The sequence below is a fragment of the Condylura cristata genome, unplaced genomic scaffold (assembly GCF_000260355.1).
Source record: "Condylura cristata isolate star-nosed mole 26May11 unplaced genomic scaffold, ConCri1.0 scaffold00001, whole genome shotgun sequence".
Classification (NCBI taxonomy): domain Eukaryota; kingdom Metazoa; phylum Chordata; class Mammalia; order Eulipotyphla; family Talpidae; genus Condylura; species Condylura cristata.
Window position 1 is genome coordinate 1995777 of NW_004567102.1, and position 23369 is coordinate 2019145.

A 23369-nucleotide genomic window follows, 5' to 3' on the forward strand; every position below is an offset into this window, starting at 1 on the left:
ATAATAGCTAGTAAGACCCCTTCTTCAAGAGTCTGGTTGGGTGAGCCAGAACAGAGGTGAGCGCGATCACCCCGAGAAGCCCAGAGGACAGCACGCAGGTGGCAAAGGCAGCCCTCGAGGAGCCAGGACCACGCACACCCCCCAGACACATTCACGCTGCCTCTCCCGAGCACCTGCTGTACACCCAGGATGGCTCAATGCTGGGATACAGCCTGGAGGACGGGGCCTATCCCTGCCATGCAGCCCACACAGCAGACAGTGACCTCGCCATCTGACGGCCGGGGCAGAGGAGCAGCAGGGTGAGGAGGAGGAAGGGTTGGGGCTGTATCCCCTCCCTCCACCCCTTCCGTCTAGGACAGGAGGCTCGGACTGGAGGCTCAGACTGGGCCACACAGCTCGGAGTTGCTGCCCTGCCAGGGAGCCACAGGCTGAAAATGCTTTACATGTGAATGCCACCCTCACGGGAGGGCCCATGCACAACAGCAGGCTGTCCTGTCCTCACAGCCCGGAGTATCTGATCCTGGCTGCCCTCGGCACAGATGACCCGAGGAGCTTTGCGGGACAGCGAGGGGGAAGTCTGTGAGCCGGCTCCCCGCCAAGGAGATGTCTCCCTAACACACCCCATGGACTTGGGTGGACACGTGTGACACTGAGCCAGCACTTAGGTTCCTTGCCCCCCAGCTCCCACCTGTCCCCTGGACAGCTCTCCCCACTCCACCTATCCTGCCCACCACCTTGCGACCACCCCTTCAAGCATCCTTTGATTCCCCCCTGCCTTCATGGCCGCCCCCCACCCCCGTGGGCTGTGCCCACCCTAGCAGACAAAAAGACAAGGTCTCCCCAAAGAACAGTGTGCTTTGCCCATCCCTGCCCCATGAGGGGGGCAGAGGGGAACCTGGGTCCCCTCTCAGCCACAACCTCCAGACTGGGCATCTGTCTCGCCCTCCTTTTATTCTCTGTCACTCACCATAAGATCTACCTGGCCAGGCCCTGAGGCAAGGCCTGGATCCAGCCCAGAAGGCGCTAAGTGGTCAGGTCAACCTTAGGCAGTGGGGCGGGCAGAGAATGGGCCGTCCCACTGGGCTGAGTGGTGAGGACGCCAGGACTGTGTCCACCCCCTCTCACTCCAGAGCCCAGGGAAACACACGCGGTGCAGGCTGCTCGCACTACCCAAGCAGCACACGGGTCCTGGGCTGCAGACTGCAGAGGAGAAAAGTCCTTCCCAGGGCTTCGAGAAATTCCCCCGTGCTGAACCACACAGGCGCCAGGCGGGGCACTCTGAGCCCGAGCAAGCAGCTGGAGCTCAAGGAGGTCAGCAGGTGTGGGCTCCTCTCCTCCCCTTGCTTTCTTTCTTTCTTTTTTTCTTTAGTCATTTTAAATTTAAAAAGGAAGAAAAACAATGAAAAGCCAGATCCTAGGAAATCAAGTGGAAAAATCTACATTACAGCAAAATGTGAAGGCAGTAAATTGCAACATAGAAAAGAAAGAGGAGGGAGTTCACAACCCAAGGGGCATCTCCTAGGTTCTGGGCAGAGAGGAAGGGGAAGGGAAGATATGGGGGAGACTGGAGTGATCCCCCCACTCTACCCCTCACCATGTCACCCGCTCCCCCCAGCCCCACAGACACATAAAATTCTTTCTCCTAAAGGAACTCTCCTGCACTGCTGGTGGGAATGCAAACTAGTACAACCACTATGGAAAACTGTTTGGAGGTTCCTCAAACTGCTAAAAATGGAGCTTCCCTATGAACCAGCAATACCACTCCTAGGTATCTACGCAAAAGACACAAAAACACTGATTCAAAAAGATACCTGCACCCCCATGTTTATTGCTGCTTTATTCACAATTGGAAAGACATAGAAACAGCCCAAATGCCCAAAAATGGATGACTGGATTAAAAAGATTTGGTACATATACACAATGGAATATTACTCAGCAACCAAAAAAGAGAAACACATGTCTTTTGCAGCAACATGGATGGAGCTGGAAAAGATCATGCTTAGAGAAATAAGCCAGAAAGAAAAGGAAAAATACCGAATGGTTTCACTCATAGCAGGAGTATAATAGAACAGGCAAGAAAAGAATGATAATGATGAACAGCTATATACCAGAGATATTTTATGGGGGTGGAGTGGGGAGTGGGATCAAAAACAGTGGGGGGAGGGAAATGCACTGGACTATGGTGATGGCACATGGGTGATCTGGTGATGGGAAACCCAAGGGGATTGCAACTAAGATGGAAAACGCACAAAAATATGTAAAAATAAACTATTATAAATTTTTTTAAAATTCTTTCTCCTGATCCTTCCTTCCTTTCCTCCCAATTCAAAAGCCCCAAATCTGCTCTCAGGAAACAGCAACTTGGAGGGGCCAGTGACTGATACGGAGCTACTTTTGTTTTCAACTCAAGATGAAAACTTTGCCTCAATAAATGACACAGTCGGGACCTACCTGGTGGCACAACGAGTTAAAGTGCAACACTACAAAGCTGGCAGCAGCCACTTCAGCATAAGCTCTATCCCTGGCCAGGGAGCTGACCCACATGGTGCAGCAGACATCTCCTGACCCGCCCGCTGCTCCCTCAGCAGTGCACTTCGTAGATCTGCCTGCTCTGCTCCCCACTCTGTCTCTGGTGAGTCCTCCTACCTCCTGCACCTCTGGCCTGTACCCCAGTTCTGTATGCACAAATACATAAATCTTTTTAAAATAATAATAATCAATGGCACGGTCTTGGTGGATTCCAAGTCACAAAACTGTGGCCAGAGGGTGTTCTGAGGTAGGGGAGATGCCGGCCCCCCAGCGAATGCCCTCTTCCCAGCAGCTGCCCCAGGGTCAGCAGGGCAATGAGATCTGGGCCCCGCCTCCAGGCAACGCTGGTTCCAGTTGCATCTGGGGCTCCACAGAGGACTTGCAGCCTCCTTGGGGGCAGCTCAGGCCGGGTTCACAGCCACTCTCTCCACTCCTGGCCTACCCTACTCATCCCTGCCTAATGTCCACAAATCCACCTGAGATGTGGCTCCATGCACACAGCCCTCAGTGGTGCCCTGTGTGTGTGTGTGTGTGTGTGTGTGTGTGCAGGCAGGCAGACAGACGGAGGCACCTCCTTCGGTCCACATCACCCAGCCTCACCCTGTCCTACCACCTCTGCCACTAACACCTGCTCCCTGATGGCCACTGCAGAGGCTGCTCCCTCGGCCAGACACCCCTGCCTGGAGCTAAGCAATGACCCTCTGGCTCCCTACTACAGCCCTTCTTTACTGGGTCAGCCCTTCTTTACTGTCTGCCCCTGAGCACCACCCAGGGCCCAGCATGCCAGCTGTGTTGCTGGGCAGAAGTGGCTGGCAAGAGCTGCCAACATGGGCCCAGGGCAGGAACTCGAGTGGGGTCGGGGGAGGGGGCTGCACCTGCTCAAGCCCTCCCACCTCCCCCAGGAGCCTCCCTACTTCCCCTCAGACCTGCCACCTGGCCGTGATGCATGTCGGCAGGGCTGTGTGCCTAGGTGGGCACTTCCTTCATGCCAGACAATCCGCACACAGCAGCTGCCCACAGGACTCACCTGAGCTCCGAGCCCACTCACAGGCTGGGCATCATCCTCTTCTCTACCTAGATGGAAATTCTTTGCTATAAATGCTTGTGAAATACATGTGCAAAAGCACAAGTGAAGGGAAGTATAAGATAGCTGTGCAAATCGGGGGCGCTCCGAGGGCCTGGGGCCTGAAGACTGCTAGACCAGCAGAGAAAGGCGTGAAATAGGGCTTATACTCCCCCTGCTCGAGCCAGGGGCCTCCACCCTAGGGAGGCAGCATGCCCAATGTGAGTGGTTTGGCCGGAACCAGGACCACCCAGGTATTTAGGGACAATGAAGGGGACAGTCAACCTGCCTGGAGATCTCCCCAATGCACCCCATCAGAGCATGACTACTGCACCTGCATTCAGCTTCCCTCACCCTGCAGTCTGAGTCAGGGGGAGGGGTGCTGTCTCCACCACCCACTGGCTGTGCGACTTTAGACGAGTTACTTAGGCCCTCTGAGTCTCAGGCTTCCCATGTAAAATGGGAAGGACTTAGAGAAATTCCACCTGGTGGAGTGGAATGAGTGTCAAAAACAATAGTGTTTGTGAAGGCCAGGGCCCGCCTTCTGGAGCCAATGCCTCCACGGTGTTGTGGACAAAGCCCAGTGGAGGTGGGGACTCGAGGCAGGAGGGCGGGGCTGGAAGCACGTGGGCCCCGTCACCTAGTCCAGGTAAGGACCCACAGCTGGTGAGGCAGCGCTGTACGTCATGGGTACCAGAACTGTGCCACGGGAAGCGATGGTGGAATGAGCACTCCAGAGGCCCAGGGACCGTCCAGGGCAGGACACAGGTCCTTTCTGCCCTGAAACTCTCCCTCACGTGATGACACAAAATCGCCTAAGTCACAAGCCACCAAAATGTCACAGACACACAGCCCTCCACCCCCGCCCCCAGCACAAACACATCGTCAGCCCCCACAACCTCCCAGTCACAAGAGGTACTCGGGGCCACACAATCACACCTGGCACAAACCCACCGCCACGCCAGCTCACGCTGTAACCCACAGCCTCACACAACCACAGTCACCACCCCCACCCGCCCCCGGTCACAACCCTCACAGCCCAGTCACAAACCCGTGTTCGTTGGCACACAGGTCCGACACACACACACCTTCACGCGGGCACCCCCAACTCTAACTTCAGGCAGTTGCCCACACTCACATACGGCACACGTCTCACACACGGACACCACAGAGACAAGCGGAACCTCACACGGCCACACAGACACACATCAAGAATCAGTCGTGAGGATACACCGCAGACACACGCGGCAGTCGCACACAGCAACAATCACACACACGCCAGACACAGGCTGGGCCCAGCAGCGGCCATCACACTCCCCTCACACGGCCCCGCCTCACCTATCACCACACCCCTCAGCCCAGCCACTGCCAAGGACTCCCCAGTGAAACCCCGATTCACCTGAAAACGCCTCACACCGAAACCGCGGCAGGCTGCCGTGGGCCAGCTCAGGTCACCCACCTCCTCGGAGCCGCCAACAGCTTTAACACCTTCCCGCTGCCACTGCTTCAGCGGCCACCTCACCGGGGAGCGCCCATGGGGCGGGCTAGTGACTGCAGATGCCGGCGGGGGGGGGCAGCCCCTCTGTCACCCAACAACTGTATCCAGCAGCCTGATGAGCCCCCTGAGACAAAGTCCTATCTTCTCTCTGAAGCCCTTACCCTCTGCCTCTGGGCCGCATCACACTAGTCCTGCCCCTGGGAGACAGGTCTGGGTCTGGGCACCGACGGGGCCCAGGTACCATCTCCACCACCTATTTGCTTCACAGTGAAAGCCACCTCGCCAACCTCTTTGTACCTCCACTTCCACATCTGTAAAATGGAGTGGCGTTCTCCCCACCCCCAGACACACCAGAGTCCAGGCTGTACAGTGACATCAGAGGGATCGCCGTGGACGGAGCCAGGCCCTGCGGGAAGCTGGGGGAGGAGGGGGTGCAGGCTGGGGGGCCAGTCGGGGCAGCTATGGGGCTCCCTGGCTCTGAGCTGAGAGCCCTACAGTCCCCTCCCCAGGAGGCTGCTGGACAGCAGCGAGTTCATGGCTGCATTATTCATGACGTTCAGCTCTGAGCCCTGAGCAGAGGGAATTTGCTGAGTGATCGACCTAATATCTCAACACAAGCCCATTTAGGCAAAACACCTTTGAAGCGAGAAAGGCAGAAAGAAAGAAAAGGAAGCAGAGGTGTTTAGAAGCAGGTGGCAGGAGGGGCCTGAGGGGGGCAGAGCAGAGACGGCCGGTTCTTGCCCTGCTTCTACCCCAGCACCCCTTGGGAGGTCCCTGTCCCTGCCCAGCCCCCGCTCCCCCGCCCGGGTCCTCACAGACCAGGCCCAGCATCCATCCGACGAATCCTAATCATTTCTGAGATTTGGTTCAGAGACGAAGAGAGCTTGTCCAAGGGCACACAGCAAACCAGGGGCCAGCTGGCATCCAGGCCTGGTCTGCTGGGTTAGTTCAGAGTCCCCGACCGAGGAGCCACTTACAGAGCGAGACCCCAGCTCTTCCCCACCTGCCCCCAGTTCCAGCGACACCCCTGGGGAATGAGGTCACATAGAAAGTGAGCCCCTTTCTCAGCCTCACAAGTCCACGCTCCACCACGCAGCTTCTGCCAGCGGTGGTTGCTGCCAAAACACAGCCCTGCTTCTGCATCTGCCCAGCCCCACCCAGCTTAAAGACCCAGTTTCTCCTCTTTCCCCACAACACACCCCAGATCCTCCACCCAGCTGGAACGCATCACTGCCCACGTGGCTCCTGGCACGGCCCTCTCCTCTGGCACGTGCCATCCTCTGCCCACGCTGTGGTCAGCTTTGTAACGCCGTACTCCTGCGCGTGAAGGCTGGAGCCGGGGGCCAGGCTCAGATGCCACAGCAGACACTGCTTAGCTGTGTGACTTTGGACCAGTGACCTACCTCTCTGGGCCTCGTCTCCTCATAAGAAAGCATGAAGCATAAGTGAGTCAATACATGTCAGGTGCTTAGAATGGTGCCTGGCACACAGTGCTCAACAGATGTACGCTCTGGCTGGACAATGATTGCCAGTTTCCTCCACCGGCCCCTTTAAGGAGTGACTGTCCTTCCCAGTTTCCAGCAGACTGCCAAGCACACAGTCGGGGCCCGGCCAGCGCTGATGGAGCTGTGTGTCATTTCTAGTGATGCTGTCTCCCTGGCCTCTCCACCCCAGTGAGGCTGGGAAGAGAAGCCGGCCCTGGGCTTGTGGCAAAGGCACCTGTGTGGGGCCGGGGCGGGAGACCCTGCAGCGGGCACCAAGACTCAGTAGGGCGGGGAGAGGCCAGGGTTAGGGACCAGCAGCTGGGCCACTGGGCCTGTGGTTTGGCCAGAAAGGAACAGGCAGCTGCAGCCTGGGATAAAATATTTAGGAGCCCACATCCCCAGGAAGTGGAAACTGACAAGCAAAATGAAATGTTGAGATGTAATTACCCAGGCAGGCCAAGCATGTCTCCCCACCAGTGGCGGGCTCAGTACCCACCCCAACCTGCCACAAACAGGCACAAACAGGGCTTCATTGGGTAATGAAGTCCTCCTGGACCCTCTCCCTCACCAGCCCTCACCTCCCCCTCTTCAGGTCAGAGCAGGGGGAGGAACTCCGAGAGCTCAGCTCTCCTGCCTACACACTGACCCTTTTGATGGTACAAGAGCAGGAAATGCTGACAATGGAGGCCTGAGTCCAGCAGGTGGACAGACTTCACCCCACTAGGTGTCAGCTCCCTCAGTCAGAACATGGGACTGCTGGCCCCCCCCCCCCCCAGACATGCCCAGGGAGGACGGAGACTGTAGATGTGAGGGTGCTCTAGAAACCAGCTTTGGTGCAGGGTGGTGGCGGGGCGACTGCCTCCCGAGGCGAGCACCGCAGCAGACGCTAGCCTGACCTAGTCTACCGTGAGAGGCTTTCTCGAGCCCCAGGGCTGCCTGGGACCCGGGTTATTAGAGCTGATCAAGGGCTGAACCTCAGATGTGCCGCACCACCCCCCCCCACTCCCCCAAGCCGGAGAAGTGCTCACTCCACCAAAAAACTGCCTCAGGCGCTCCTGCAGACTTTCTGCTGCTGTTGGGGCAGGCAGGGGACTGTTTGGCCAGATCTGCGAATGGAAAGACAGGGCCCAAGGAGGAGCAGAACAGAAAGGCGGTTCCAGGCTTGGACCCTGGGAGCAGCCTGGAGCCAGCCTCCAGAAGGCATCCAGCAGGGGGGCGGGGGGATGGGTGCTCAGCTGACGCCCCTCCTTCCTGTGCTCCAGAGCTGTGGGAGAGGATGCCACAGCAAGCATTTGGGCGGGACAGTTTGTCTGTGCTGGGACAGACTCCTGCTGCAGTACAAGGGACATCACGGGAATCGGCACCAAATGTGAGTAGGAACCTCTGTCATTAGGGTGTTTGGACGACTCTTAAAGGCCCCAGGGTGTGGGTGGGACTGCCCAGAGTTGAAAGCTCCTTCCTTGATCTAAGCCAGTGATCAGAGAGGGGCTGTGATCTGCCCGAGGCAGGCCAGCACATTCACACACAGGCGGCCTGCGCCCTCTCCAGGCTGGCTCTGGAGCCCCAAGCGGGTAGGTCCAGCCTCACCTGTCAGCAGCCAAGAACTCCCTCAGGCCCTAACCCACTGTGCACAGACACCCCACCCCCACCCCCCCATCCTGCCCACACCATCTTTCCAAACCAGAGTCCCACACCGGCATGGAAGCTGGGACCACCCATCCTGGCTCTCCAACTCTCCACCAAAATGCCAGCGTCACCCAGAACTTCCCTCCCCCGCACCTTCACTGACTCACCTCCCTGGGGCAAAGCCCAGGGCCTCAGCCAGGCCGAGACCCTGCAGCAGCAGCTCTGACTCCAGCAGCGCTGCAGCTTCCAGCACACCAGGGTATTCCCTTTCCCAGGCTCCGCTCAGGCTGTTCCCTCTGCTTCGTGCCCAATTCCCCTTCCAAAGACTCTTCCTTCTTCAAGTGGCTGCTGGCCATTCCTGCAGATTCAACTCAGGCTCTCCCTCTAGGAAGCCTTCACAGATCTCCCCCAGGCTCCTTCTGCTCTGGGTGCCCATAAAAATCCCAATGTCTCAATTACCACACAGCACAGTGAATGGAAATTATTGAACCATGCCTCTGTGCCCACCAGCCAACTTCTAGGCCCACTGCCAGGCACTGTATGCACTGACTCAGCGACAATTTACTAGGCGCCCTCCCCCACCTCCAGTACCAGACCCCATCTAGAGGCTGTGGGTATAGCCACGAAAGGACAGACAAGAGGCCTGCCCTCACCGAGCCGACGTCCACCTACGCAGCAGACGGTAGGTGCTGCGGAGCCAAAGAAAGATAGACGAGTGAACGAACGAACGAATGAACGAACATATCAATTTAATTAAGAGCCGGTGTACTATCTACTACCCCCCGGGTCCCATTCCCAGGCCCTGTCTTTCCGCCGCTTCCTGTCTTCACTCACTCCCCACCCTGCACTCCAGCTTGTGTGCCTGCTCACAGAAACTCTCCACCACACACACTCACACACACACACAATCCATTCCATCATCTCATGCCTTGCAAATTGTGAAAAATAATTTTTGCACATATTTTCATTGGTTTCTCCCAATCAGCTCACACCTTAGGTGATATGACCACTGCACAGATAAAGATCCAAGCTCAAAGCCAGAGCCTCCCCGTTCTCCGGGCCCTCTTCTCGCTCTCGCTCTCGTCTGCCTTTCTTCCTTTCTCTTCTGGGGTGCTGGCAGGTTGCTTCCTCTCCCTAAGCCTGTTTCCCTGTCTGTAAAATGGGCAGGAAGGGAGATTCTGGGGACAACAAAAGGACCCTACTGGTCCCCTCCACCACCCCTCTAAGGCCCCTTGCTGTGTTCCTCCCCCGTTTCATCCTCCCTCCCTCCTCCACCCTCCCTCCTCTCGCCTGTCACTTTGTCCTGCTTCCTTCCCCATCCCAAGGCCTCCCTGGGGCCCCAAGACGTCTGCAAGATGGTCGTTAGCTTTCCTTCTGGCTCATTAAAAATGAGAATTTGCATAGAATATCCATATGATCGTTCTGTCTAGAGCAAAATGGGGCATGGAGATAATACACTGTGGAAGTGGGAGAGAAAGAAGGGGCTGTTCACAACAGGAGGAGGGAACACCCCAGCCAGGAAGAGACCAGGTGCTCACCCTTGGAGCTGGGGCCTCAGAGCCCCTCATCCCCTCCAGCCCTTTCTTGGCCTTTCCAATGGCTAATTCACCTGTTTTTGTCACCTGAAACCAGACATTTTTAAAAGTATCCCATTTTACAGATGGAGAAACCAAGAGACAGAGTGGAACAGCGGCTTGTCCAACCACCTGCGGGCCTGAGAGGCAGCACTCTCTGCCACGGATTACACGGCACCCCCTCTTAGACCTGCTGTTCTTTCAGGATTACTGTCTCCCCTCCTCTCTCCCAGAAAGAAAACATCATGAAAACCAAATTCAGTCAAGCAGTTCCTCTCCCCAGAATACCCTCAGGCTCTCCTGGGACAGGTTTACCAGTTATTCAAGGCTCTCTTCCCATCAGCCACCACCCCCCCACCCCCAGGAAAGCTCCCCTTCATTGGTCTCCCTCTCCTTGCAATAACAGTTTCACCAGATGCAGAGATTTCTGGAGACAACTGCTTCCAAACCTATCATCCCAGCTATATAATTGCATTCAGACCTGCCTCATCCCAAAAAGGATTCACAGCAGTGCCCAGAAATAAGCATATTTGGCTAAAAAAGAAACTGACAACAAAATCAAGAGGAAAGGACACGTACATTACATAGGAGGCTCCACTCGGTGGACAGACTGGCCGTTGGCTCGCTGGGGGCCAGAGTCAAGCAGGGCTTCCCCAAAGCCTGGCGTCCGTGTCGCTATCCATGGTACTGAAGAACACTCCTGCCCTCTGCCAACAGGCAACTAGGGAGAGAGTCTTGTGGGGGCAGAGATTTGAAATACACCCCAAGTCTGTCCTTTCCCACTCCCCCACCTCAAGCCACCATCACTTCTCACTAGCACATAAGTAGTCTTCTCACTGGCCTTCCTGTCTGTTCCCCACAGCCGCTAGAGGGATACTATTACTTCCCTTTACTTCCCTCCTAGGCTCATAACCTTACCCTGGCTCCCATTTCACTCAGAGCAAAGTTCACTCACAGTGATCCACATGCCCTACATGATAACCCCCCCACACCATCACTCGTCTACCCCCGCCTTTTCTCTCTCCCTCACTCATCTGCTCTTGGCTCTTCTGTCTCTTGGCTAGTCCCCAAATTGCTAGACAGATTCCCACTTCAGGATCTTTGCACTTGCTAGTATCTCTGCCTGGAGCACTATTGCCACAGATCTCCACAAAGCTCACTCTTTCACTGCACTTGGGACTCGGCTCTTAAGTCACCTCTGCAGAAGGGCCTTCCCAGGCCACCTGAAAGGTCTTCCCTAGCCACCTTAAACAGTCTACTCTATCTGCCCTTCTCTGTCCACTTACACTTGAATCTTCTTCATATCATGCCCATCAGCTCCTTTCTGAAATTATATGTACTACTTATTTACTATAAGCTATCTCACAAGGCCAGGGATCTCCATCTATCTAGTACATGGCAATGTTCCCAGTGCCTTGATCCACTGTCTGGCACACAGTAGGTATTCAATAAATATTAATTCAACAAATGAAAGAATTACTGCGCAGAGGTGAAAAATCTAAGGGCTACATCAATGCCCTTACAGAACAGAAAAAACAATGGCCCCACCCCTCACCAGCCACTCCCCATGGAGCAGGCTCTGTATGACTGGGAAGGCCGGTCGCTTCCTCTATAAATGGGGCGATTCTCAGGGCTGCAGTGCAGAGACCAGGTCTGGGGCCAGGCTTCGGTGAGGATGGTTAATGAGTATTCCCTAGAAGCACGTAAATTAAAACAAAGGAGATTTGGGGTCTTCACACAGGCCAGGCTGGCTGGAGGTCTGTACAGAGGACAGAGCCTGTTTGGGTTCAAAGGTTCTGAAAAGATCACTGGGTAGGAAGGCCTGGAGGATAACAAGGCAAAATAAAATGGCTTTGGACATCCACAGCACGCAGCCCCTTGAAGAAGGCACAGGGTCCCTTCATGGGTTTAAGGGAGAGGAAGGGACTTGCCTAAGGTCACACAGGAGTAGGGGGCAGGCTGAGATGGGGACCCTCCCCACAGGATACCCAGCAGCCACCCCATACACTTGCAACAGGAAGCATCAAGATGCAGAGGGAAGAAGTGGCAAGTGTTCAGGGACCTCCAGAGCTGCAGAGGATGGGGGAAAGGAACTTGCTTTATCTGCATCTCCAAAGAGCTCAAAGTGGGGGGCTTGGGGTGCTAGGGCCCCCACCTCAGGTAGCAAAACAGTGTGAGATCTAGTTGTCAGAAAATGGGTGAAGAGGGCTTCCTGGAAGTCAAAGCCAAAGCCTGGACTGAGGGTTGGGGTGAGAGGAAGTGGAGGAACAGGGAGCAGGCCCATGATCTCTGCCACTTGCATTTCCACAAAGGGAGAAAAAAAGACAGACTGCCATGGTGAGGACAGAACCCGGGTAAGGAGGCCCAGAGCGGGGAGAAGGAAGAAACAAGGGCAAGAAAAGGAACTTGAAGAAAATGGGTTCACACCAGATTTACTTGTCAAAAGGACCAGAGGTAATGAAACCAAAGAGGTCGAAGGAGCTAAGAAAACGGGTTTCTGTGGATGTGCCTACTCCGTGGGCTCAGGTTTGGGCCCAAGAATACGGACACCAGAAGTCAAAGACCACCCCATGGTACCTGACCTCCATGTGGCAAAGACAAATACAGAAATCGGGTGAGACATGTGAGGGACGCAAAGACACATGTGATTGGGGGTGGGGGGTGGGAGGGTCAGAGGCCCCCAGAACCCTTCACCTTCGTTTTAGTGGTGAAGCTGAGTCTCAAAGAAGGGGATGGACAACTCAGGGTCACACAGCCACCCAGAGACAGTCAGGACTAGGGCTTGGCCCGACTCCCAGCCCAGGGCCCCTAGGCCACAGCCCATCTGTTGACAGCTGGCCCTCGGACAGCTTGGTGTGCAGTGCGGTGCACTGACAGAGCCCCGCCAGAGCCGGAGCACCACACGCATTTCTGCATCTAATGCTCACACAGCATGTAAGGGGGGAACTGTTCACATGCCCATTTCGCCAGGCGGAAATGAGGCCCAGAGATCTTACATGACTGTTCAAGGTGGCACAGCTCAGGCGGGCAGAGCCTCACCCGGCTCATAACTACTCCTCTCCACAGTGTCATCCAGGGAAGAGCAGGATTCAGAAAGCCAAAGCCACAAAGGTGCTGCAACCAGCACAGGAAAACTCTTAAAACCCAAAGAAATCTTCAAACATGTTCCACAAAAGAGGCTGGTAAAAGAAGATGCTGCGTTCTGCCCAAGAGGGAAGGGATGTAAATTCAGAGCCAAGAGGGCTCTGGCAGCTAACACCTCCCTCTGCCTGTCACTCCCATCAAGCTTAAAGCCAAATGCGGATGGGAGTGTGTTGCGCTGTGATAGGCCGGAGCGAGCACAGGGCGGGAGAGCCGGCAAAGTGTCCCGGTGACACCCAACCCCGGGGACTCACAACACGGAGCAGCACCAGCGCCCTGCCACAGGCCAGAGCGGCAGTGAAATCAGAGCAGACAGGCGAAGTCCCCGAGGCAGACCGGGCCAGCGCTGGGTCCACCTTCATAGCGGCACAGAGACTGACCTGGCAATCACCAGCAGCACCTTGCCAATCTCCAGGAGCCAGTCAGAGACCCAGCTGGCACTGGAAGGGCCTCGTGGCTCGGCGGGGAACACGCATGCCAGCTTCACTTAATTTCCACCCACAGTAGAGAGTCGGGGTGGGGGGCAGGGGGACGTGACGGGGGGGTAGGCCAGGGAAGCGGAAGACACAAATAGGCTCGAGTTGAGATCTCAAGTTCAGAGCCGGCTGGCTGATGAGCTTGAACGGTGGGCACTGCCATGAGGGAGGGCCCAGTTCCCTCCCACACGCTAGAGGAACGCACAGAGAATGCGCGGCCCCAAGGTAGACACGCTGGGCGCCCGCTGCCAGGCTCCTGGCCCTTACTCCAGGAGTCAGCTGGAAGAAGACGCTACCAGATGCTCTCATGTACACCAAGCTCAGTGGCAGGACCCCTCCCTGCTTCCAGCTCGCCCCCTGCTCATTTCAAGCACAGCCCATCTGAGTGGACAGGAGAGGCTTATGTGCCTGGGCCGTGTCCCCATGCAATGCTACTGTCCCCATGGGCATGCTACTTCCTGAACCAAGATACCCAGTCCTGAAGTGCCTCCATGTGACACTCACTCGTTCAGGTGCACAGGGGCTGTCTCCTGCTGGGAGAAGTAGAAGCAGCCTAAGTAGTTTTCAGTGAATGTCAAAGGGCACGCTCCGTGCGCCAGAATCGTGGCCAGCGAGCCATAGTGAGCCTTTGCATATGAAGACTCCAGGCATCAGGGAGCCAAGCTGCGAGCTCACAGCCCACCCGAGTTGGAGCTCGACCCTGGGCATGAGCCGCTGCACCCCAGCTGTTACAGAGAGGAGGCCCCAGAAGGCCCCAGATGTGCCGAGGGACAGGCTGCTCACCTGTTTGCTCATCTGTCATTCTGCAAACATCTGTGTGCAAGGGTACGTGAGGGGCATGGAGCCGAGGGGGTCTTGTCCCTTCCCGGCCTCTAGGGGACCACAGTGACGTGGAAGAGGCAGCGGGAAGGCTCACTCCACGGGCAGGGGGGCACGTGTGACTGGGGCTGCCCCAGTGGCGAGCCCAGGACAAGATCACACGCCCTCCCCAGGTGAGCAACTCTGCGCGGAGACGGGGTGGACCCTGGCACTGGGCTGGCTGGGCAGAGACACCCCCAAGGCCTTGAGCAATTTGGACATGGCAGGCGGAGATGGTGTGTGTTAACGCTCCCGGAGCATGCAGGCATGACCCCGAATGCCAAAAAAATTTAAATATAGAAAAGGGATGATGCTCATCCCATAAGAACTCTACTCTATCCCTTCTCATATTGGTCCCCACCCCATGGTCACTACCTAGGCCCAGGCCAGATCCCTCACTGGGGTCCCATCTGCCTTATCCACGCTTACTCCAAGCTCATGCTCACGCTGTTCCCCCACCTGGTATACCCTTTCCTCCCTCGCCTCTTATCCAGGACCCCTCTGCCAAGCATGCTGGAGCCCCCAGCAGCCCTAGGGCACAGGCATGGGCACACCCTTCGTGCATGCCCTCAGGCTCACCCTGAGGTGTCTTCTGCACGCAGGGCACACTGCTGCAAGTCGCTCCTCCCACAAACATATGAAGCCCAGGCCGGCCGGGCACCTTCCCCTTTCAGCCCCCAGTGGGCAGCACCCCAGGACACTGGAGCACGAAAGGAGAGGAAGCAAGACCCCGTGTGTGTCTCACTCTGTCACAGCTGCCTTCCACCTCCAAGAAAGGATCTTCGTCCTCAGCGAGCCAGTAGAACAGGGGGGACAGACGGGGAGCTCAATGGGGCGGGAGCCTGGGGTCCCAGGCAGCCTGATCTGACTCAAGAGGCCCGTGCTGTGGAGCCTGAGTTTGGTCCTGTGCAGGCTGAGAGCAAACCCAGGCGTGAGAAGAGGGTTAAACAGTGAGCACGTGAGAGCTGGAGTTCATGATCACTCATCAACAGACGTTTATTGAGCAACTACTATGTGCCAGAGCTGCACCAGATGCTGGAGATGTAGGAGAACAAAACAGGAAAAAAAACCTCTTGTCTTCATGGACCAAAAACCAAAAAAAAAATTGCTTGTCAAGTGCTAGAAAGAAAAATAGAGCAGGGTACAGGGAATGGAGAGAAATGAGCTGGTGAGAGGCTAATTTAGAGATGATGATGTCACTTAAAAGGCCTCTCTGAAGGAGGGGACACTTGGGAAGACACTTGAGCGCACTGAGGGCTGCATGGCTACCTGGGGAAAGGCTTTCCGGGCACAGGACCGGCTGGTGCAAAGGCCCTGAGATGGACTCAGGCCTGCATGTTAGAGGAGCAGCGAGGCGTGGGAGATGAGGTCGGGAAGTAGACCGAGCAATGGAAAGGACAGTGGACACTTTAAGTGTCCACCCTCCAGGTCTCTGGGTCCCGGGGTGTCTCCTGAGCTTAATCTCTCTGGTCCCCCAGGAACATGAGCAGTGCCAGGCCCCCGTGCTCTTTCCAGGCGACCAAGCTCTCCCTCATGCCCTCAGAGCCCTCGGGAGGCGAGTGTTCCATTTACAGCCAAAAAAGCTGAGCCCAGAGTTGTCACACAGCCAGAGGATGAGGAGGCGCCCCAGCCCTGGGCCTCCAGCTGCTGGCCCTGCCAATCGCTGCCCGTCTGCTGAGCCGACAGGGGCCATCTGAATGCAAGTCTGGCGCTCAGTCCTGGGAGCCGGAGCTGGAGGTCAAACCAGCAACAGCTTGACTCACCCACGCCTTGGAATATCAATGGGGGACACGGGGACACAGCCGTGAGACGCGACTTTGGGGCTCCCCACTGCATCTGGGACAAGATGTCCCCTCGGTAGCAGGCCTGAGCCCCCCAGGCCCAATCCTGCCACACCCGAAGACATCAACTCGTTCCCACCCTAGGAACACAGGTCTGGATGTGCCCGGGGGGCAGATGCCTCCCTCCCCGCTGAAGAGGCGTCCACAAGCGTTACCTGGCGGCATCGCCCCTTCTCCTGGGCCCACACGAACCCTGGGCTCCACTTGACCCTCTGGGCAACATCCGGCCGCCCTTCAACTTGCTTTTCCTCAGCTGTGAAATGGAGCAGCAGGGGCCCCACAGCTACGGAAAGGCGGTGGGAGATACGAGTGTGTGCTCCCAACCCCTGAGCCCTGGGAGTGCCCAGGGCTTTGGTGGAGGCCCATGTCCATGCCACCCCATGGGGCCTGTCGCCCCCCCCACACACACACTGGTGATGCACCGGCACTATCTCCGGGCCCCACGCGGCCTGTTCTGCATTCCTGCCTTTCTGCCCTTCCCATGGGCAGCCTCCGCCAGGCAGGGAGGAGGGAGCCCTGGCTGTGGCCAAAGGCACAGGGGTGCGTGCACACCCTCAGCTGGGGAACCGCGCCACACACCAGGCAGCATGGGCACACCGGCCTGTGCACCCCCACCCCACACACCGAGGCCGGTCTAGAAATTCATTCGTGCGCCCCGCCCCCATACAAGCACCCGGGTCCCTCTCTGGACGTCTGTGGTACCCGCTGCCCTCTCTACACCAGCCAGCTGTCCAGTGAGATAGTCCGTGAGGCTGCCTGGGCTCCCGGGGGCTCTGTACCCTGTCCCTGGTCACGGCCTGCAGCCTTGGTCAGGGCACAGTAGAGCCCCCTGAGCCTCCTCGAAATGGCCAAGCATCAGGAAAGGCTGGGGCCGGGCCAGCAGAACCCCTTAACAATGGCCCTCCGGTGAGTTCTTGAGTGCTCCCTTCCACGGGCCAGGCATTCACTCGAACACCAACGTTTGTCCCCACTTCACAGATGAGGAAAGTAAAGCCAGAGACTGAGAGACCTTCCCGGGCCCGCACAGCCAGACACAGTCAAGTCAGAGCCGGTTCTGTCTGCTGGGGCCTCTGCTAGGGGGCGGGGAGGCAGGGTGCTGGGGATGGCAGGGCGGGGCCCCATGATCGGTTCCAAATCCTGTTCGGACACCTTGTATGTGAGACTGAGCAGGCCACCTCACTGAGCCTCAGCTCCCCCGGCTTTAAAGAGGGGACACAGTCACCAGGCCCGCAGTGCTGTCACCCAGATACCTGAGTGGGCCGGTGGGTGCCTGGCACAGGGTGGGCAGGGCTCCGCAAAGGGCTACAGGACCCCTGAGGCCATCGCCACAGACGGAGTAAACGCGGCGGGAGGCACAGTGCTGAGCGGGGCCTGGGGCGGCCGGTGCCACAGCCTCCTGTACGCCCTATGCCAACAACACGTGCCACCCGGGGGCAGTCCACCCAGAGGACAAAACAGGGTTCCAGTCTTAGCTCCCCCACATTCAGGCTGGGTGGCCTTGGAAAGTGACCTATGCTCTGTGGGCTCAGTTTCCTCATCTACAAAATGGACGTAATTATGTTCCCCAGCAGGACGGGCCAGTAGCCGGCAGCCGGCGCTCCCCGCAGCTCTGGTGAGCACCCACAGGCCGGGAGCTGCCCTCCACCCCCGCCCCATCCCCACCCCACTTCCAGGCGCTGCTCTGAGCAACGCACAGATGATTTATACTTCAGAGGACAAATCAATACAATATACGGCCAAAGACATCTTTAATCTTTCGCAGGGATTAGGCTACAAGGTACAGCGGCCTCTTTCTACTGGCTGCTCAATTCTGATTTCAATTTGGCCAGCTGGAGCGCGGCTTTCTCTCTCTTTTTCTTTTCACCCGCCTAAAGACGTTCCTCCAAATCAAATTTCACTCGGCAGGCGGGGCGGGGGGACCTCGCTGCCCACGGAGGGGGCAGGCTGCCAGGGCCCCAGGGCTGCACGCCTGCACTGGCCCGGGGAGGGCCTGGGGGTGCAGGAGGTCCAGCTGGGTGGGGGTCCAGTCCCCAGGACTGGGGTGGAGCATGGGGCAGCGGCCCTGTGAGGGAACATCTCTGCCAGGGCAAGCGTGCCCCCGAGCTGGAGGCCCTGGCAGCGGAGCTAGTCATCTTGTTTTTCTAGAAGTCCTTTTATGCCATCTCAAACAGACTCTTTTTTTAACGACCCAATGCCTGATCGGGTGCTTGTAGAAAATTCAAACAATAGACTTAGCTCCCACTCAAACACAGTGCCCAACCTCTCTCCAACCCCTGCCTCTCCCACTCTTAAAATGTCAGCTCGTGTCACTTAAGACGGCTGTGTGTCTGTCTGTCTGACTGTCTGTCATACCCCCATCCTCTGCACAGGGCTGGTCTACTTGGATCTCAGTTAACGCAGAGGGAAGTGGGGACAAAGGACAGAGTAGGCAAGAACACAAACGCATGCAAGACCTCTCACCCTAGGGCCAAACTGCCTGGGTTCAAGTCCCCCTCTCCCACCTCTGACTTGCTGTATGGCCTGGCACCCAGTTATTATTTGCTCTCTCTGTGCCTCCCCTGTGAGAGGAGGGCACCTGCCGCCCACGGTAGGAGGGGTCCCCAGCACGCGGCACCCGCCAGCACACAGTAAGGGTCATGGAAGGACTGGGGTGGCTGCTAGGTCCTTTAGAACAGAGACTGGACACAGTTGAGCACTAGATGCCAGGCTTTCTGCCCCCCGCCCACCCCGCACCATGCAGCACTGCTGGCCCCAAATCCTGCAGAGGCTACACCTTAAACAGAAAGGCAGTGGGCTATTTGGGGAAGGACTCGGGTCACTGAGGAGGAGAGGAACCAGCAGAGCAGGGTTGGGGGCACCAGCCCAGAGACAGGCCCCTGTCTGAGCAGCGGAGCGCAGGGCGGGGACTGGACCCCAGGGCTCTCACACTGCCACGGGGCCTCGGGCACGGCCACCAGCTGGCCTGGAGGTGGAGGGGTGCTCCCCTCTGCAGGCCGGCCGCGGGAGTGGCCTGCATCCGCAGCCATCAGTCAGCCTGCCCCACTTCCGAAGTCCTGCCGCCCTGCCGCCCTCTCCACCGGTGCAGACACCGAGCAGGCGCGCAGCAGCTCCAAGCAGCTCCGGCTGTACAATTAAAGGGGCTTATCTGAGATTTATAGCAGGATTATGCCCGCAGGGTGTTACCAAAACGCCAGCCTCTGGACACTGTGGTCCTTAGGAAAAGCAATTAGAGTCCCCGAGTTATACTGGTATAAATATAGACGCCATCCCCCAAGGTCAAGGCACCACAGTGAGCTGTCTAGTGATGGGGCCTCGGGGAGGGGCCCGGAGAGGCTGCACAGGGGATGAGGCAGCTGGGCCTCCGGGCCCCCCCACACACGGCAGCACCTCCCTTTCCCCCATGATCCCCGCGGAGCCATCCCCTCTTGGAGAGACATGGCCAGCCCAGGCCTGCCTGCTGCCCTGGGCACCCGGACCATGCCCCCGCACGGGCCGCCCTCCTGCAGTGGAGCGGGCAGAACCACCCCTCTGCCGCCCAGGCTAAGGACCGCCCAGCACCTAACCCTTGCTGTCTGTTAGCTCTTATCTCTCGCTCTATCTGAGAACTGCAATTAAGGGGCTGCGGTGGGCTCAATGGGAAGAAAGTGACGTGGTCAGTGGGGGAGGCCGCAGGAGAATAAGTTGCTTTCCCTAAGTTCCTCAGATCCCCTCCCACCCCATGGAGCCCCTACTTCACTGAAGCCAGCGCCACCCCCACTCACGGGAGACCCGACTCCCGCTGCCCGCCCCTCACACCCACCAAACAGCTAGCCGCCGGTCTCCTGGGCCTTAGGCCCCCGCCACCCCATCCTCTCTGCCCGAGAACATGCCACTGTCCCTCTCTGTCTGGCCATGGCTGCAAAGATCATTCACCACCACTCCCTGCCCCAGGAGGCACCCAGCCACCAGCGAGGCCAGCGCCCATCCCCCCACAGCAGTCCCTGGCCTCCATGACTGCACGGTCCCCGGCAGGCACCTGACTCACCATCCTCGCGGGACTTCTGGATGAAGGCCTCGACGCCGCTCTCGCCATAGCTGCCCTCCGAGGCCAGCGTGGCCACATAGTTCCACTTGAGGGCACGCACGATGTCCACCATGGCCTGGGCCTGGTATGTGTCCGAGGGCACCACTCGGGAGAAGAAGTCGTAGCGGCTGTTGTCGCTCAGGTCGGGGGCTGTGGAGGCGTAGCTGATCTGAGGGATCTGGAGGAAGAGGGGCTGCTGACGGGCGCGGCTGGCACACCCCACCCTGCCCAGCCAGCCCAGCCCTCGGTACCCACCTCTCCCTCCCACCCACCCCCAGCCCTGGGGCCAGCCCAGCCCTGCCCACGGGCACTGTGCCCTTTCAACCTGAGGGAGGTGCTGAGATCAGGGCTGGACAGATCCTAGTCCACTTGACAGAGAAGGAAACTGAGGCCCAGAGGGGGTGGGCACAGCCCCGTCCCTGGCTGCAGCCCCTGAGGGGCCTGCCGCCTCTCATTTCCATCTCCGCTACCTCCTCTCCTAGCCCGTCTCTGCGTCCCACTCTCATTCCTAGCAGGGGTGAGCCTGGCGTCAGGCTGAGAAGTGACCGGCAGCCCGGTCAGCATCCAGGCGTCCTCCTCCATCAGCCTCACAGGGGTGCTGTGGCTGGGGGTCCCCTCAACAACACACACCTACACGCCTAGGGGAAAACACACACACACACACACACACACACACACACGGAGCCTCTGGGCACCCTGATTTACAATGACAAGCGGGAAGATTCCAGCTAGTAAGAATCCCCGGGGTAAGATGGTACTGCCTGGGGTGGGGTGGGGGTGAAAGTGGGGAGATGGTCCTTTGGGCCATCCCCTTTATCCAGACAGCTCCTCATCACACGCAGCAGACTCTGTCCCCAGCCACCGCCGAGGCTCCTTCCTCCGGCACCACTCAGAGGAGAAAGAGTCCAGGTTCCAGATTCCCTCCAGCCCACCCCAACCCCCAGCCTACTCCCCACCTCGCCCCAGGAAGCCAGAATAGAGGGTGGGGACACCTCCGGTAAGTCCGTCTCTCCATAGCCTGGGACATGAGCCGGAGACGCAGGCCTGCCCAGCCCCCCAGCTTCTCTGCTGCAGACGGTGGTCCCTGCACCTTCCCCCCACTTCCCCTGCATCCCCCAGCTTCCCCTACCACAGAACACCTTCCTGTTCCACAGCCCACACCGGGCCCCCTAGGCTAAGGCGAGACTTGGAGGCCTCAGCTGTGCTTCCCCCTGCAGTGGACAACCGGCCAGCCTCGCAGCTTTGCCAGCATGTGGACCTCCTGCACACCCCCATTCCCCATGCCTGCACAGCCCCAGCGCCGCCCCCCCACCCCGGGAGGGGTGTCCCTCCGCATAGGCGGCCCAGAGCTGCTCAGTGTCAGGGGCTCTCTATTCCCTTTTGCAGGCACCAACACACACCTGGTGCCCTCCGCGCCCCTCTGACCCTGGGTGACAGTGAGGGAGAGCGTGCTCATCTGGCTGACATCAAGTCTGAAATTTAGCCTGCCAAGGAAACCTTAAGATTCAATCCTGGCCAAGCAACTCGTAGCCAGAACTTCAATATCTGTGGCAACCGAAGGTGGGAGATGTTCTAGAGACAGGAGGGTTGGGGCAGCCACCGCCCCCTACCCCCCGACCAACAGCTACCCACCTGCCTAGGCCTATCTCCAGGGGCAGTGGGGGTGGGGATGGGATGGGGGGGCTTTTACTGAGGATGCACATTAGGAAAAAGGCGTGGCCCAGACCTCCAGGGAAAGGCCCAAGTTCCTGGGGCCTTAACTGGGGAAAGAGGATGGGGAATCACAATTGGTTTCCCAGCTTTTCCCAGCAACTCGGGGTGAACTCCCAGCCGTAAGCTCGGAGTCTTGCTGAGTATATAAAAGGGTAAATACTACACTGTCTGTAATGGCTGACTTTGGAAACAACCTACATGTCCATCAGGAGGGGATTGGTAAAAGAACCCGCAGCCATGCAAGGAATACCAAGCAGAACCAGCAGGCTTTCAGTGCTCTGGGCTCCCCAAGATCTAAGGGGGTAAAAGATCTAAGGGTAAAAGCAGTGGCAACAAGGAAAATGCCAGCCTCTCTGCAGGTGCAGCCCCTGCTTAGGGGGAGGAAGGACAGTGGGGGGAAGGGGGTGCACCAGACACTTTGCTCACTTAGCTCAGAGGACCACAGGTACATAGAGGTCTGTTTAGAAAAAAAAAAAAAAAACTTAAAAATCTGCACCAGCACACACATCCCCTCTGCAGCCTGTGTCAGCAGAGTCCAAAAACAAGCCCAGTTCTCCTGACCTTGGACAGCACTCAGCAGGAAAGCGACACCCCCAAAATAAGGACGCTGAACATATTTTCTGATTAATTGTAAAGTTGTCGTTGCTAAGGTCTGGTGACGACAGAGTTGCAGTTGGTTGACTTATTTTTAAGAGTCTATCTTTCAGAGCTGTTTCTCAGCCTAGGCGTGGACAACACTTTTGGGGAGCGAATTTCTTTGTTGGGGGGGCTGTCTTGTGCTATATTATAAGATGTTTATTTAGCAGCATCCCTATTCCCACGCACTGGCCCCCACTAGCACAGGCCTCCCCGGTTGTAACCACCAGAAATGTCTCTAGATGTTGCCAAATATCCCAAGGGCAAAACTGTCCCATGGAGACCCACTGATTTAGAGCTGTGAGCTGAAATACTTAGGGAAGACGTGACACGACACGATCTGGGATTTTTGCTTCAGTAGAGTCGCGGTGGGTGCCTGGGGAAGAGGAAATAGCCGGCTGAGCACTACTGAGTGGTGAGCACGCAGAGGCTGACTGCCCTAGTTGGGCTTCTACGTGTGTCTGAAATGCCAATGCTTCAAAATTTTTTAGTAATAAAACAAAACAAGTGCTGCTCCAGGGCCATCCCTCCTAACAGAAGTGCCCCAAGATGGGAGCTGGAGAAGGAAGTGCCCCCATGGGTGTGTCCCCGGTGCCTGAGAAGAGACAGGTTTGTCTGGGCAAGGGGCGCCCATCACGTGGCCTAACTGGTAGAGACTCTCTGCTCTTTCTGATGAGTTGTCCTGACACAGAGCCCAGAGTCTAAAGGCAGGAGACCCAGGGAGGTCACAGGGTGGGTGGCAGAAAGGACAGGATGGAGAGGCTCCCATGGGGGGGGGGGGCCTTCTCCCCAACCCCATCCCTCCTTCCACAGCACCCCCTCCCTCCCCATGCCACCTTCAGGCACTCAGCGTTGGGGGTGGGGGAG

At 57.7% G+C, this 23369-nt stretch overlaps 1 protein-coding gene across 2 annotated transcripts in view; it reads right to left on the reverse strand.

Annotated features, from left to right (window-relative positions):
• The window catches only part of GRM4 (glutamate receptor, metabotropic 4), a 101633-nt gene that overhangs the window by 41635 nt on the left and 36629 nt on the right, over positions 1-23369 (reverse strand). For both annotated transcript variants that reach the window (XM_012722771.1, XM_004673388.2), the window contains exon 3: positions 20115-20331. In XM_012722771.1, the coding sequence (XP_012578225.1) occupies positions 20115-20331 (217 nt within the window). The remainder of the gene's footprint in view (positions 1-20114; positions 20332-23369) is intronic.